This window comes from Seriola lalandi, unplaced genomic scaffold, assembly GCF_002814215.2.
Source record: "Seriola lalandi dorsalis isolate HSWRI2012SDOR001 ecotype SW California unplaced genomic scaffold, Sedor1 jcf7180002054351, whole genome shotgun sequence".
NCBI classification, from domain to species: domain Eukaryota; kingdom Metazoa; phylum Chordata; class Actinopteri; order Carangiformes; family Carangidae; genus Seriola; species Seriola lalandi.
In genome coordinates, this window is record NW_019524904.1 from 212971 (window position 1) to 228934 (window position 15964).

At 41.1% G+C, this 15964-nt stretch overlaps 2 protein-coding genes and 1 non-coding gene across 3 annotated transcripts; all 3 read right to left on the minus strand.

The window, feature by feature from the left end:
• Positions 1-578: 578 nt before the first annotated feature.
• Positions 579-7453, minus strand: LOC111656265 (glycine--tRNA ligase). The gene is made up of 17 exons (XM_087174419.1): positions 7301-7453; positions 6874-6975; positions 6627-6729; positions 6296-6437; positions 6089-6177; positions 4279-4355; positions 4010-4155; positions 3758-3907; positions 3504-3666; positions 3176-3340; positions 2961-3069; positions 2377-2521; positions 2184-2269; positions 1977-2086; positions 1781-1874; positions 1229-1419; positions 579-1134 (listed from the first exon to the last, which is right to left on the minus strand). The coding sequence occupies exons 1-17, from the start codon at positions 7343-7345 to the stop codon at positions 1021-1023; spliced, it is 2031 nt and encodes a 676-aa protein (XP_087030545.1). The 5' UTR covers positions 7346-7453; the 3' UTR covers positions 579-1020.
• A 919-nt stretch (positions 7454-8372) lies between these two features.
• On the minus strand, positions 8373-15421 carry LOC111656262 (glycine--tRNA ligase). The gene is made up of 17 exons (XM_087174420.1): positions 15152-15421; positions 14611-14712; positions 14043-14145; positions 13795-13936; positions 13344-13432; positions 12677-12753; positions 12435-12580; positions 12199-12348; positions 11932-12094; positions 11473-11637; positions 11265-11373; positions 10993-11137; positions 10798-10883; positions 10593-10702; positions 9755-9848; positions 9463-9653; positions 8373-8893 (listed from the first exon to the last, which is right to left on the minus strand). The coding sequence occupies exons 1-17, from the start codon at positions 15401-15403 to the stop codon at positions 8768-8770; spliced, it is 2250 nt and encodes a 749-aa protein (XP_087030546.1). The 5' UTR covers positions 15404-15421; the 3' UTR covers positions 8373-8767.
• LOC111656282 (small nucleolar RNA SNORA84) lies at positions 13522-13656 on the minus strand. The gene has a single exon (XR_002760853.1). It is a non-coding gene; the product is annotated as a small nucleolar RNA SNORA84 (small nucleolar RNA).
• Positions 15422-15964: the final 543 nt, after the last annotated feature.

Below are 15964 nucleotides of genomic sequence, written 5' to 3' on the forward strand. Positions count from 1 at the left end.
GGGGGGGTGCTAAATCATTATAATAGGTTATAAGCCATACAACATCAGGAGTCTCTCATAGTCTCTGATCTTGGTGTGTTATAATTTATCCTACCTTTCTAAATAATGCAGCAGAGGGTTAACCCACCTAAACCTGCTTGGTTATGTCTGTCAAGCGCAGAATAGTCATCATGGGTGTAAAACAATTAAGTATCAAACTATTAAACTGTAATTACACACAAATGAGCATGAATTACCATGGAAATACATCTATCGCATTTTCTTACGTCAGATCTGTGTATGTGTGTATTTAACATTTGTCAAATTAAAGGCCCTCCTCTCTCTTTTCTCCCTGTGATATTTTCCATATTCCTAGTTGCCAGATCTGTTTTGGGAGGGTCTAAGCTTGTTGCAATTTTGAGCTGTAGCCCAACCTCCATGTTTCACATTCTACAATGAACTGCAGCTGTGCCACAACAAGCAGTGCTGACTAGTGACAGTGACACAAAACGCAATACAGTGAGATGCAGTGGCAACATTACAGCTGGAAACACAAAGCATACAGATAAAAAAAATACAACGTGCATGTCTACACAATGGAAAGAGGCATATGCGGTTTATTTGGAAAAGTCAAGACATACAAGATAAATGTTTTCTGCTTTAATAGAATCATCCACTGGGAGTTGTTAAGAGAGTTGTTCAAGTGGCAATAATGCAGTCGGAGGTATGAGGCCACAGAGGACTGTGTTAGCCCTCCAGCATGTTTGTGAGTAGTTTTCATTCAGTCTGTGTGAAGAATGTGAATCTCCAGAGGCTGCTGTTTACTTGATCTGTATACCATAATATGTCTGTATGTCTGAATACAGATAAAGATACAGTAAATGGATTTAATATTCTATTCACCACAAATACAGTCATAATATTTAGCCTGTGCATTGGATTTTTCAAAATTTTTAAGCGAGTTTTATAAAAAATGATTAAATGCAAAATCTTTATTGGCAATATGGTCCCTGAGTGACGAGTAGAGGAGTCCCTGTCTGCTTACTCCTTCTTGCTGGTCTCCTGTCCCTCAAACACGGGGTACTTGCTCTCCACCTCAGCCCACGTCAAGGTGCCGTTAGCCAGATCCCGAACCACCTCTGGGAGCTCAGTGACCTGCAAAAAACACATTTTTGTATATTAGTACCAAAGATAAAAACAGATGCGATGCTTTTCATTAATTAAAAGCTACAGTCATTTCAGGCTCTACCTCGGCCCTGATCTGTCTCATTGAGTCCCGGTCTCTCAGCGTGGCTGTGCGAGGCGTCTTGTTGACGGTGTCGAAGTCAACGGTGATACCGAAGGCCACTCCGATCTCGTCTGACCTGGCGTAGCGACGCCCGATGGATCCTGAAGAGTCGTCCACCTTGTGAGACACACCATTTTTGGTCATCGCCTCAGCTGAAAGGAGAAAAAAAAGGAGTGACCAGACTGAGTTTAAGAAGGAGAAAAAAATCATCTGATGTTCATATAACAACTAAATAAACAGTTGAACATTTTGGGAAAAATGTTTATTCACTTCCTTGCTGAGAGAAAATTTATACCATTCTCATGTCTGGCCTACAGCCAGCAGCCAGTTAGCTTAGCTTAGCATTAAGACTGAAAACAAGGGGAAACAGCTATGCATGGTTCTGTCCAAAGGTAACAAAATCCATCTTTGTTTGTCTATGTGAAGAAAGCAAATAAACATATTTCCCACAATGTTGAACTATTCCATTAAACTGAATGACATTGTATTTAAACCTGTTTGTATCAGACTTACATAACTGGCAGACAAATGGCACGAACTCCTGGTTTTGGCTCAAAGGCAGGATGGAACATTTATATGGAGCTACAGTTGCAGGGAAGCTGAAATACTGGGCAAGAAATAAATAATCATCAATTAGAAGGAACAGTACAAATCAAAACAAGCATGTGATTCTCACTCAGATCTGATTTCTGTTTTGAAGCATTCTTACCGTCCTCTGCTCGTCCCCCTGCCGGATACGAAATGAGTGCTCGAAGATGGAGTACATGATTCTCCCGATGCCAAACGAGGGCTCGATTACATTTGGAACAATCTCCTCCACTGTGGGAAAACAGAGACGGTTGTTTTCCCACAAGAACAACACACTGAGCTACTCTACAGCTACAAAGCCAGGTTTGATGTGGATGTCACCTCTTACCGTGCAAGGTTTTCTGGAACCTCTTCACGCTGACCATGTCTTTGGTCAGTCTGAATGTTTTGCCGTCCGACTCAAAGCTGAACTCCCTATAGACACGAACACAGCGTCGCCAATATGCATGAATACAATAATATAGATAAACATTATGGAAGATTTGTTAAACAGGACACACCCTGCAGTGATCAGTAATTACCCAGTGTCACTGAGAAGCTTCTCCTGGTCACTGATGTAGCATTCGTCACAGACGGACAGGTAGTCCAGAACCTGCTTGGCGTCTTTCTTGTAGGCCATCCCTATGGCTCCTTTGTTGGGTTCAAACTGGACAACATCTACTACTCTGTGCAAAGAAGTCAAGGTGTAAAACAGACACACTATACGAACTAATACAATAGACTATGCACTAACATTGACAGCTCACTCTTTTGGCAGTTTTCAATTTGTACTCACAGGATTCATGAAAAGCTTGGGTACTGACTGTACTCTTTAATTAACTTCATCTTCGTCTTTTATTTTTTAATGTCATCATTATTTGATTCATTTTATCTAAAGCACATTGTACTGCATCTTCTGCATGTTTTGTGCTATAAAAATAAAGTTTATTATCATGTGTAGGATTTGAAGATTACTGAATTTGGCAACTGATGTTTTGATGTTGGATAAATAACATCTTGTAATGGGACAAATGTCTGTGTTGGCGTGACACAGAATTGAAAATGAACTAACTATAATTTGGTGTGATTAAAGTCAGGGTTCTCAGACTGGGACAACAGAAGGATATGGGTTCTTTCAAAGGCTTCTCTGCCACTAGAGGGACTTTGGTGGCTCTGGAGTGACATGAGAGGTCATAACAGGAGCGATCAGCGCAGCCCACGATTTCTATCCAGCCCTGAGAGAGAAAAACAACCATGTTTAAGAATCAAACACGTAGATGAGGGTCCCGTTGTTCTCAACTGTTGCGCTTATACAGGAGAAATAAAAGAGAAAAGATTTACATAGGAGGTTTTGGACTCTGCATCCCAGCAGTCACACGCATAGTGAGCCATCTCGTTGTCCATGTGCTGCCGGAAGCGCACTTTGTCTTTGGAGAGCCCCGCCTTAATCAGATACAGGTAGATTCTTCCAATGAAGTAACCCAGCACTGAATTGTTGATCACTCCCTGCAGCAGACACACAGAAGATATACTGCTGAAAACATTAAGAGCCATATTTGTTATATTTAACTTTGACACATTTTTGTCCACATAAGACCAGGCACGTTCCCTTCACTAAGAATAAACATACACCCACATATGATATTAAGTTAAATGTGATGAGCCCTACCTGCTCCACAGCATCCCCCAGCCTCATGATCTGTGCAGGCCGTCCGCTGGTCTGAGCCCTCGAGGAGAACAGCAGGATCTCCAGGTCGGCCACTTTGGAGAATTTAGGGTGGACCTTCTCCTTTGGATCCACAAAGTGCTCAATCTCAGCCATGGTGAACTCTCTGCAAACAGGTAGAAGTTTAAGTCTCGTTGTGCATTTTCTCGTAATTTGCCAGTTGATTCACGTTGAGCACGCCAGAGTTTTCTGACTACCTGACACGGATGAGTCCAGAGCGAGGAGAGATTTCGTTCCTGAAGGAGTTTCCTATCTGAGCGGCACCAAAGGGCAGTTTCCCCTGGTTAAACTCCAATAAACGCTTGAAGTTGAGGAACATTCCCTGAGCTGTTTCAGGCCTCAGATAGCTGCACAGAAAAACAAACAGATGACACGATTTCAATACAGCAAAAAAAATGCTTTTTCACGTGAGACGCTAGAGATAGATGGTGTGTTAAGCTGGTCAGTACCCGGGCATGTTGCCTCCCGGCCCAATGGACGTCTGAAACATCAGGTTGAAGGAGATGGGAGGTGTGAGGTCATTTCCTGTGGAGGGAGACTTGACGTTGTATTTCACAAAGAGATCAGCAAGCTCCTGCTGAGTGTAGTTATCCATCTGAAAACAAAAGACAGTAGACGGTGCATTAGATGATTATTTCTCCACCAGCAGATGTCAGTGTTTTCGCCAAACACCAGACGTCTTCCGTGCGTGTGGACGTTGTGTTTGTGAAGCACCCACCTGAGTGATCACATCCTCCATCTCATTCACCTTCTCCACCGAGCACTTCTCATCGGACATCAGTTTTTTCAAGTGAGCTGTGAGGAAACAAACACCTCGGTGAGCGGCAGCCAGTCAAATACTAGCTTTGAAAGAAATAGCAGGGATTTACCTGGGCATGCAGAGCAACGTGACAACACAACTTTTTAGTAACTCAGATCTTAATTAACAGGAGACTTTTGTAGGTTGCAAACAGGCCTATATAGACAATAGGAAACTCAGCACCAGAAATGTCATTTTTTTATGATAAAAGAATTTCCTATTGTCATAATGTTGAGCATTAGCCCACTGACTACAAATTCATCATTCATTATTTATCTTCTGAATGATCTAATATTCCACAAATGAATAATTATATCAGTACAATATATTTGTTTTACTTTAGGAGCTCATTGTGATCACTGGGATTTCAATTCCATTAACTGGCTGACATGAAGGCCTGAAATGTTTTCAGTGGAAATTATTGATATTTTAAGGGATTAGTATTCCAAACAGTATTGTAGTATTTACGCCTCAAACTTGAGATTCAGTAATTTAAAATTAATGGATTGTGATATATTAATGCATTTTTAATGGAAGTACGATGGGAGGCTTAAGAGGCAAAAATCCCTTTAAATTCACTGCAAATATAGAGATAATTAATGAATAAATTAATGGATTGTAATATATGAAGTTATTTTGAATTGGTTATATACATGGTTTCAGTGAATACAAAGGGGTAAAAGCCCTCTAAAACTAGTAATTACTTAGTATGGGCAAATTAATTTAATTTTATGGTTAAAAAATCTAATTAAGGGATAATAGTACTCTAGAGTCCATGTTCATTTAAGTTCATTTTTGCAGACTTTCTGTGCAGTCATTCTTGTCATTACCCCACATGCATGGTATCTTTTTTTTCAGCACAAATTCAGCTATAAGTCTGACTCCTCGTTTTGTCAATTAAACAAAGTAATAAAATATAAAAATGTACAAATAATAAAACTAAAGGTTGAACAATATAGTGTTTCACTTTTTATACAGACAAGTGCAGCAGAAAAACGTAAGAAATTAAACTCTAATACAGTCTATTTACATATAAAGAGATTTTATCCTAACTAATTCTGGTGCCTTTTTCATTAAACATCTGTATATGTCTGTAAATCACAGAAAATAATTAGAATTTCAAGTTTTAAAAAAATGGTCTACACATAAATAAAAGTGAAAGTGTGTCAAAGCACAAGATCAGGACTTTCAATTGGTTTTCTCAGCTTGTTACTATATGATATAAACATGATATATGAATAAACTTATGTTAGTATAATTGCCCAGTGTGTTAACTGATGAATAGACAAAGTCTAAATTAAGGAGGAACACCTGAAAAACCGGACCTCCTGCCCCACCAACACCCTGCCTCTATCTAACCCCCCCGGGGACAGACTGTATAACCCAGTACAACAGGTTAAAGTCTGTTCTGTACAGATGATATTGCACATTCTGTTAAAACTGGATCTAGAAAAATAGCAACAAAATCTAGTGGCAGACTGATTATTATAATATAGTTATTCTTATCTATAATGTGCAAGTTTCAGATGAATATACTTTGGACAGTCACAGCTCAGCTAGTAATTATCCTCTCTGTTCGTGTGTGTTGCCTCCAGGTCACCAGGTCACCTTTCCCTTTAGGGATGAAATCCGACACCTTCTTTGGAGTGCAAAGAAACAATGGAAAACTCAGCGGATGGGACCAGGTGGGGCTTATTTTAATGATGTAATGATGGTAGGACAAAGGCACCTTTGAGGAGGTGATCGGCTCGGTAGCACTCTCCAGTCTGGGCATCTTTCACCATGTAGTCAGCAAATTTATCCACATGCCCTGACGTCCTGAAAAAACAAAAGAAAACAGGAGGTCTTTTTTAGCACAGATCTGTTGCAACTCGAATTTAAATCTGCACTTTAACTCGGCCAAGAGCAGCTGGAGTATGAGTTTGTTGGCACCCACTTGAGGACAGGCTCGGGGGTCAGCATGGTGCAGTCGATCTCCAGGATCTGCTCCTCCTGGATGAAGTGCTGCCTCCACACCTGCAGGATGTTGTTCTTCAGGGCACAGCCAACTGGGCCGAAGTCATACAGGCCGCTCACACCTGAAAAAAACAGTCTGTTTAGAAAGGGAGGGCCTACCAGTAAAATATTTCAGCTAACATCTCCCTGTCACTATCATATTGTTGCATTTTTAATTCTCTCTCTGGACGTCAACTGTGTAGAAAGTCATCCATCACCCGAAAGGCCGCTGGGTGGTTTCTGTTCTCCTCTCTATTGTCATGATATTTTACCTCCATATATGGCAAAAGCCTGATCATAGAAGAATCTCCTCTTCAACGTGTCTTCCATTTTCACCCTGTCCACTGTGTCATCTTTGGGTTGCAAAGCAAGCTCCTAGAGGTGATGAGTGTTTGTAAAATTATTCTTCAAACTGAATGTAAAACACCCAAATCAACTGTAAAGGGAATATTCTAATACAAAAAGTGAAAGTGAAGCCAAAGGATATATGGAAAAAGATTAACCAGACTTTGCTCTGACCTTTGCCTCTAGAATCTTCTTCCGCGCCTTCAGCTCCGCCACGGCTTTGCTCACCTCTTGCTCTGAGGAGCCTTTCTCCTTCAACTGATGCACCAAGTCACCCTGTGGGGAAAACAATACCTATGTCTTAGCTCATCTTCACACTCACACTCAGGCACCTTTACAATTTAACCTTTTGTTTGTGTGCATTTGTTAACTCTCTTTCGCAGCACAGTTGATAATTTTGTAAGAAATTTGTTTTACATCCATTTTAATGCTCGTAAAATCTAAAACTATGTAAAAAAAAAAAAAAGAATTTTTTTACAGCGTGGTAATGTCAAAAAATGATCACTTCCTCATCTGATCACAGAAATCATTTTGAATCATATAACTGTTCTGAGAAGTGCATACAAACAATTATCCAATCAACAATTTCATTTCGACTCACCTGTTGCTTCACAGCCTCCCTTAAAGGCGCCAATACTTGTTCCATCTTGCCTCGTATAAAAAGTATGCACTCTGTCTGCAGCTGGCTGTGGATCTCCTTTGGACACAAGTGATTTCACTTCAGGCTCTTGTCACACTGCGAGAGAAGAAGGGGAGGTGTCTGACTCTAACTTGTGCTGTTTGAAACCAGGGCTTTTTGTTGCATCATCCAGGAAGCTCAGACAAAAACTACTTTAATTCTCACCATAAAGACAATAGTGAGTTAAATATTATAGACAACCCCTGTCCTAATTAATAAATGAATTGGCCCAGTCAAATCACTGGGGGTCAGAGGACAGAAATAAATAACTTGGGGAGCTTTTGACCCCCTGTTGTGCACTTAGTCACTAATGTATTTAGGAATATGTTCCATGATCTGATCTATGTTTTAGTAGGTTATGAACCTAAACACATTTGCACACATACCCTGAGCCACTTACCCCACTTTGCCCAGCTGTTAGTCTAGCCCTGGTATTGGATAGTAAGTCAGACTTTTCACATTTTATCAGACTATCCAGCTGCAGAAGTGATTCTTTTTTTAAATAGTGTCAAGCAATGAAGTAGATTTTTATAACTAATGAGTTAAAGAAACATTTTGACCATCTAGTTAAATCTATACCCAGGAACATGTCTTTATCAAAATACTCTCTACTGGATGTACACACTCTGACAGCAGGAATCCAGAGCTTCACATTAAGGAACCATCTAAGACCCGCTAGTGATTAAAGTCCCTGTTAAAAAGCTGCCATTATATTTCGATTCTACATGGGTTAATCTGGACATTTACGTAAGGTTACATTTCATAAAGCAACATACATCTGAGGCTTTAACCAAAGTTTCCCTTTTAATAGACTATATTTAAATTATTATTTCATGCTAAACATGGACAGATTCTCTTTCATAACGTGTTTCGAAGCCTCTCGTTCCATCTGAATTTGCAGGTGTTGGTGGAGACGGAGACAGAGACAGGGATGTGACAGGGAACACTGGACATTGGTGGTTATACTTGGCTCTGTTGATAGAAAACATTAGAGTTGTATGTCTGTGTCCAGTAAGTGCTGGCTGTTTTTATTGAAATTGTTAAATATCTCAATCCAATCTGCCTGAAAACTGGAATGGTGGACGCCTCCTTCCACTGACGACTCAAAACAACCTGATTACATTTTCTCCCTTTTAAAACATCGACATGGTCATACATGGATGAAATGTTGCTCATCGAAAGAAACAACAGTCCTGTGCAAGCTTTTCCACAACTGTTAGATATGATGAATACATGACATTTTTAGTGATTGCAGTGGTGGAGAACAGAAGGAGGGCTCGGTGCACCACTATAGCTTATTACAATACAGTTGCAATATTTTCTTTCCTGGTGATGCATACGCAACAAGTCTGTGGATTTTCACGGAGTGGCTGGCAGACGAGTGAGTTTTTACTCTTCAACCGTGTCCTTCTTGCTGGTCTCTTGTCCTTCAAAGATGGGGTACTTGCTCTCCACTTCAGCCCAGGTCAATGTGCCGTTGGCCAAATCCCGAACAATCACAGGCAACTCACTGACCTGAGGAGACAGAGAAGAGTGTTAACTTGATTGTGTTACATGGTTTAACTACAGCTGTGTGTAATGAAAACTGACTACATTGTGTAGTTCCTCTTAATCTGACACCCATGGCACAACTGATGCTAAGACATGGCACAGACGCACACCTTGAGGTGACGACGCATCACCTGGTGTGTTGCCCTTTACACTTTTCTACACAGGATTCATTGCCAAAGTAGCAAGCCAGCATCCACAATAACCAGTTAGTGAGCCATGTTCTGGCTGCACTCAGACCCCGATACACTCTCACTGTAGTTACACTGTTCAGACATGTGAAATGGACAACTGAAAAACGCAGCTTAAATGCTTCCTTCATTCCACCCAATATCCCCTTTATTCAATCTGTGTTTGCGCCATCCTGTGGAGGACCTGCCACATGGTCTGTAAAAACATCATGTGCGCACACAAATTATTTGGGTTTGTCTTCTAAGTATAAATAGTTTTTACTCATAAATTTGAGACACAGTCCTAGGGAAAGATGAATTAGGCGCAAGCATATATATATATAATCAAGGGAACTGATGTTCTACCTCGGCCCTGATCTGCCTCATTGAGTCTCGGTCTCTCAGAGTGGCTGTGTGTGGCGTCTTGTTCACTGTGTCGAAGTCGATGGTGATGCCAAACGCCACTCCGATTTCATCGGTCCTGGCGTAGCGCCTCCCGATGGATCCTGAGGAGTCGTCCACCTTGTGAGACACACCATTCTTAGTCATGGCCTCGGCTGAGAAGGAGAAAGAGGAAAGTTAACCAGGACTGTAGAACATACTATTTCTCCTCGAGACAAAAATGGAACATATACAATATCATTATGTGGGTACTTACATAATTCCTTCACAAAGGGAACGAATTCCTGGTTTTGACTCAGAGGCAGGACGGAACATTTGTATGGAGCTACAGTAGCAGGGAAGCTAAAGTACTGTGCAAAAGAAAACACAAATGGTCATTACAGAGAACCAGCCAACTAACACATTTCTGCTTTACATGCGAAATGCAACAACAGTTTACAAAAGTTGTGGGTGATACGGGCAAACTGTTTTAGGATTTGGTGACACTGCTTTGTTTTTATCATCATTACTTTACAAAAAAAACAAAAACCAAACAGCTTTCATCTAATCTGTGTGGTTTCAGTCACTGAAGACTATGTGCAAGTTGTGAACTATTTAAATTTCAGTAATACTGTCAGAGTTAGCAGCCACAACTAACCTCTTATCTTCAAGGTCATTAAGCCACACAGTAAACACAAAACAGATGTTATACTCAGGTACTAATAATGTTTCAACTCCATGTTCCTTCAAGCTGAACCTACCACCTGGTTTATGTCTTTATTCGTTCAGATGATAAATAATTAAATGTATTCCATTCGCTTGTAAGGGGCTTTCACATTGATGTTATGAGGGAAACACGCTCTTAAACAGCTCTTTACAAAAAGCCCATTAAAGCAGCAGAACAGAAAACTGTTATATGAATGGTTAAGAACATAAACAGACAGCAAAATGAACAGTAAGAATACAGGAGCACAACAATACTACAAGTAGCAATAGCAATCAGCAAGGCTAGATGGCATTTTACAGGGGCAGTAATGTCAATATCATTACATAAATCATATCACCCCCTCCCAGTATGGGTTACTCAGGACTGTTGATCAACATGATCTGCTTACCGTTCTTTGTTCGTCACCTTCTCTGATGTGGAATGTGTGCTCGAAGATGGTGTACATGATCCTACCGATGCCAAAGGAGGGCTCGATTACATTTGGAACGACTTCTTCCACTGTGGACAAGAGAGGCGGATGAATGTTGCTGAGGTCGTCACTCACAGTTTCCCAAGCATAATCTACCTCACATCTGTACTGAGCGAAATCTCACCGTGCAGAGTCTTCTGGAAACGCTTCACACTGACCATGTCCTTTGTGAGTTTGAACGTCTTGCCCTCCGTCTCGATGGTGAACTCTCTGAGGAGTAAAGATAAAGATGCTGGCTGTTCACAAAACCACAAAACCATAACGTTTCATCGGGCACCCATACCGCCCCGTATGACTGCCTGCCATCAACAGCACTCACCCAGACTCGTTAAGTAGCTGCTCCTGCTCTGTAATGAAGCACTCGTCACACACGGACAGATACTCCATGGCTATCTTGGCATCCTTCTTATACGCTTTTCCAATGGCTCCTTTGTTGGGCTCAAACTGGACGACATTTACAACTTTGTGTGGAGAAATTAAGGAGAACGACTGAAGAAGAGCTAAGCAGTTGAGTACTTAGATTTTCTTGGACATTTTATGGATCACAGTGGGTTTTTTTTCACCAGCATTAAATGCTGCAATTTAAGGATATGGGTTCTTTAAGAGGCTTCTCAGCAACCAGAGGGACCTTAGTAGCTCGTGCATGGCATAGCAGATCAAAGCAAGACCTGTCAGCACACCCCACAATCTCGATCCAGCCCTGCAAGGGACAGATATATTACTCTGAGGAACTGTGTATGGACTCCCTGAAAAGCCATGAAGAGGAAAAAAAAAAAAAAAAAACTGCAACGGAACATACATAGGAGGTTTTGGCTTCAGCGTCCCAGCAGTCACAGGCGTAGTGAGCCATCTCGTTGTCCATGTGCTGTCGGAAACGCAGCTTGTCTTTGGCGATACCAACTTTAGTAAGGTAGAGGTAGATCCTCCCGATGAAATATCCCAGGACGGAGTTATTGATCACTCCCTGCATGAGACAGGAGGTAAGAAAAACTAATCATTTTGACCTCGGAAAAAGCAGTTCGATTATAATACTGGACCTTGAGTTAAGACTACTCTTTATCTAATTTGCTTAAACTTTTTTAATAAATTATACTCATCAAGATTTATCTTCCGATCTCAAAAGCAGAATTATAGTTAAGAAGCAATTTCCTGAGCTCTACATACTTGGTTACATATCCATATTACATGTTATTTATTAAAAGCACCAATACTCCTCTACAGTTTAAATATACTTAGTTCAAATATCAGTGATTCCTACCTGCTCCACAGCATCTCCCAGCCTCATGATTTGTGCAGACTGTCCACTGGTCTGGGCCTTAGAGGAGTATAAAATGATGTCCAGGTCAGCTACACTAGAGAATTTGGGGTGGACCTTCTCATTGGGATCCACAAAGTGCTCAATCTCCGCCATGGTGAACTCTCTGTGTAGAAAATGTAGAGTGGTTACATTCCTGCTTTATCTCTCAGAAATCACTTCTCTTCATGTACTGAGACAAATGACGGTTGAGCAAGAGGTAGCGCTCACCGCACACGGATGAGTCCAGAGCGAGGAGAGATTTCGTTCCTGAAGGAGTTTCCTATCTGAGCAGCGGCAAAGGGCAGTTTTCCCTGGTTAAACTCCAGAAGACGCTTGAAGTTGAGGAAGATTCCCTGAGCTGTTTCAGGCCTCAGATAGCTGCAGATCAAAATATGTGTTAGAATGACTCAACAACGACACACACATTTGAGAACATCTAAGGACATATTAGGTGGCATTTTTACCCTGGCATGTTCCCCCCTGGTCCAATGGACGTCTGAAACATCAGGTTGAAGGAAATAGGAGGCGTGAGGTCATTTCCTGTAGTGGGTGACTTGACGTTGTATTTCACAAACAGATCAGTCAGTTCTTGCTGGGTGTAATTGTCCATCTGAAAAACAAAAACAAAACAAAACAGTACAGTGAATCATCTATAGCTTTGTCGATTACAGCTTTTCCACATAAGCAGGCATTTTCACTCAGTTACCTGAGTGACGACCTCCTCCATCTCAGCCTTCTTCTCTGCTGCACATTTCTTATCAGACATCAGCTTCTGGAGATGGGCTGTACAACACAAACATGAAAACAGTACTCACACAAACAGCTATGATAATACGCAGTGTCACATATGAAAGTTAAAAGTCAAATAAAATAAATCATTCTCTTTTGCCAAAAGTGCAAATATTTGCTGGGAAAAAAAATCAGTGGGATGACATGCACATATTCATAAACTCAGACTATAATGTCCAAATGTCACAGGTGATGCATAACACTCTCAAGTTTAATTATATTTCTTTTGGCATTTGGGTCACTTGTCTTTCAGGCACTGACATATTCTCTCTATATCTGAAATTTTTCTGCCAGCTTTTTGGCACAGCTCCAGCCTCTGTGATCCTAGTAGCTTGTATTGCTATGAAAGCCCTGTGTGATTTCTGCTGGTCCAGTCACTTCCATTCTCCCTCGGGCACAACAGTGATACTCAGAAACTGGCCAACCAGCAGCAGCCACTGACACTACAAGTTTGGACCGTGTCCATGCCTCCCACTGCAGAATCCCATGAATAATACAGATGAAAAACTTAGAGACCTCCGCTGCGGAAGCTTTTGGGATGACTAATCTTTAGTTTACACAGTAGTGGAAGCGGAGAGGCTTACCTTTGAGGAGGTGGTCAGCCCTGAAGCATTCACCATTCTTGACATCTTTTACCATGTAGTCAGCAAATTTCTCCACATGTCCTGACGTCCTGGAGAAATATAACAGCAACAAACAAAAGGAGTCAGATGCATCATGGAAAAAAAAAAAAAAAAGATGCTAACATTTGATTTTGTTCAAAACTGTATCTGTAGCCGGGCTATGGAAGGCTGCTATGGTGACAGCTTCCATGCATAAAACTACAGAATCAATATGCGCCTGTTAACAAAAACCCAGAGTTCAGCACTTTGGAGCTGACTCTAGGAACCACCAGGCACTTGGTTCATACATAAGCAATAATCAAAAACCGTTTAACACCTATAGAAGATTCGATAGAAGAGAAAAGCACTTTCACGCTACGGTGATAATAACACATTTATAATCAGCAGACAGAAAGCATTTCCATGCACGTACTTGAGGACAGGCTCGGGGGTCAGCATGGTGCAGTCAATCTCCAGGATCTGCTCCTCCTGGATGAAGTGCTTCCTCCAGGCCTGCAGGATGTTGTTCTTCAAGGCACAGCCCACAGGGCCGAAGTCATACAGGCCGCTCACACCTAAGAGGAATTACTGCATGGTAACAGGATGCTTAAAGCCTACGTGTACGGTCGTATATTCAACAACCGAAACCTTCATTCCCACTATTAGCTGTCTTAATCTTACCTCCATAGATGGCAAAGGCCTGGTCGTAGAAGAATCGCCTTTTGAGGGTATCCTCCATCTTGGTTCTGTCAACGATGTCATCTTTGGGTTGTAATGCCAGTTCCTGCAAAGAATATTATATTTACTACAATTTTTCTTACATACACCATTATGCTTACAAGGTATAAAGAAACTGAATTTAAGATATAGTTGCATTGCATAAGCAGGGCTAGTTTTGGAAAATCTAAGAACAGTGTCCATGTTTGAATAGTGGCATATTTGTAATGTCCAAATTGAACACACCATCTACTCGACTCCGTCATGATACTTGTCAACACAGTGTCTTGATACAAAAGAACAAAAGTGTGCATACACTTCCCAATTTTTGATATAAAATATATTATTATTTGAGGGACAGTGGACCAGTGTGATGAATAAGCACTTCCCATTGCAAATCATGTTTCATATGTCTGTTATTCTGCGATGATGCAAGGTTTGGAATTTAATGATCTGACTCACTGAGAACACTGCATTCGCATTTAATCAAGTGCATTCAAACTCGCGGTTGAACTGGTTTTTAATGACTCACCTTGGCCTCCAGAGTTCTCTTCCTTGCTTTCAGTTCAGCCACTGCTCTAGTAACATCGACATCAGGGACACCATCCTGTTTCATTTGACGAACCAGGTCCCCCTAAAACAGACAGGAGGCTTGAGACTTCCACACAGAAAATCCCTGAGCCAGATACACATACTCAACTCAAGTCTGGGCATGTTAACAAAGCCATCAGCTGATTGTTGGATTTTTTTTTTTTTTTCGTAGCAGGATTAAGTTGGCCTCCTTTCTTAACCCCACCCTGCTCACAAATGTCTGCAACAGCAGCAGCAGCAGCAGCACACTGAAACGTGGCAAAGGGCGCAGACATGACTGTCAGCTATCGTTAGCGGTTAGCTAGCAAGAAATTGCTATCCTCATTCATTGACAGGTTTACAAGCAGCCGGTCAGTTTAGCCGGTTAGCCTGGCAAGCTACTGGGTGTGTGTGACTGAGCCTCAGGCAATAAAGACAAATCTAATCCTAAACAAACCGACTTAGTTCATATCAGTTGAGAGTGTGAGATAAGTGAGCGTTACCTGTTCTTTGACTGCAAGCCTCAAAGGGGCGAGAATCTCCTCAATGTTGCCGTCCATGGTTTGTCCTTCCGCCAGCTGCAGCCACAGGCTTTTCTTCTTCTTCTTACACAAGCAGACCGACGTTGAAAACGGCCTGTTTCTGGGCGGGTAGCGGAGCAACTGCCGAACAAACCGGACCGTGGACACCGGACAGAAGGAGGAAATCTCAGTGCTGGTCCTCAGCAGTGCTGATGCTGCGCTACGAAGAAGCATGGACCGCCGTAATGCGAGAAGAGGAGAATGATGAAATCTCTGAACATAAGTAAATGCTGCTTCCGCTCCCGACCAGCACTTTCGTTACGCGTCACAAGCACTTGGCAATTTATCGGCAGATTCGCAACGAACGGTTACCTAAACTAAAAGTGAAATAACGTGGCAAAATATAATTTAAAAATATCCATTGGCTATTACATGTCATTTTCCGTGATTGAAGTTATATGGAACCAACTTATGCCAGGAAAAATAAGAAAATTAAATGTGGAAAAAAGACAACAAAAATAGTGACACATGAAAAAAAGTAAAATTATCAAAAGAATATATATATATAATATATAGTATATAATATATATATATATATATATATATATATATGAGAATGAGTCAAATAAAATAAAATCTGGACTTGAATTACGACTTACTTTCTCATTATTTTGACAAAAAAAATTGTGCTTTGTAATTTTTTTACTTATTTAACAATTATCTCTTAGTTTTGACTTAACATAAGTACTGTTATTATTTCCTGAATCCAACTTTGCTCTGTGTTGCTTAAAGTAC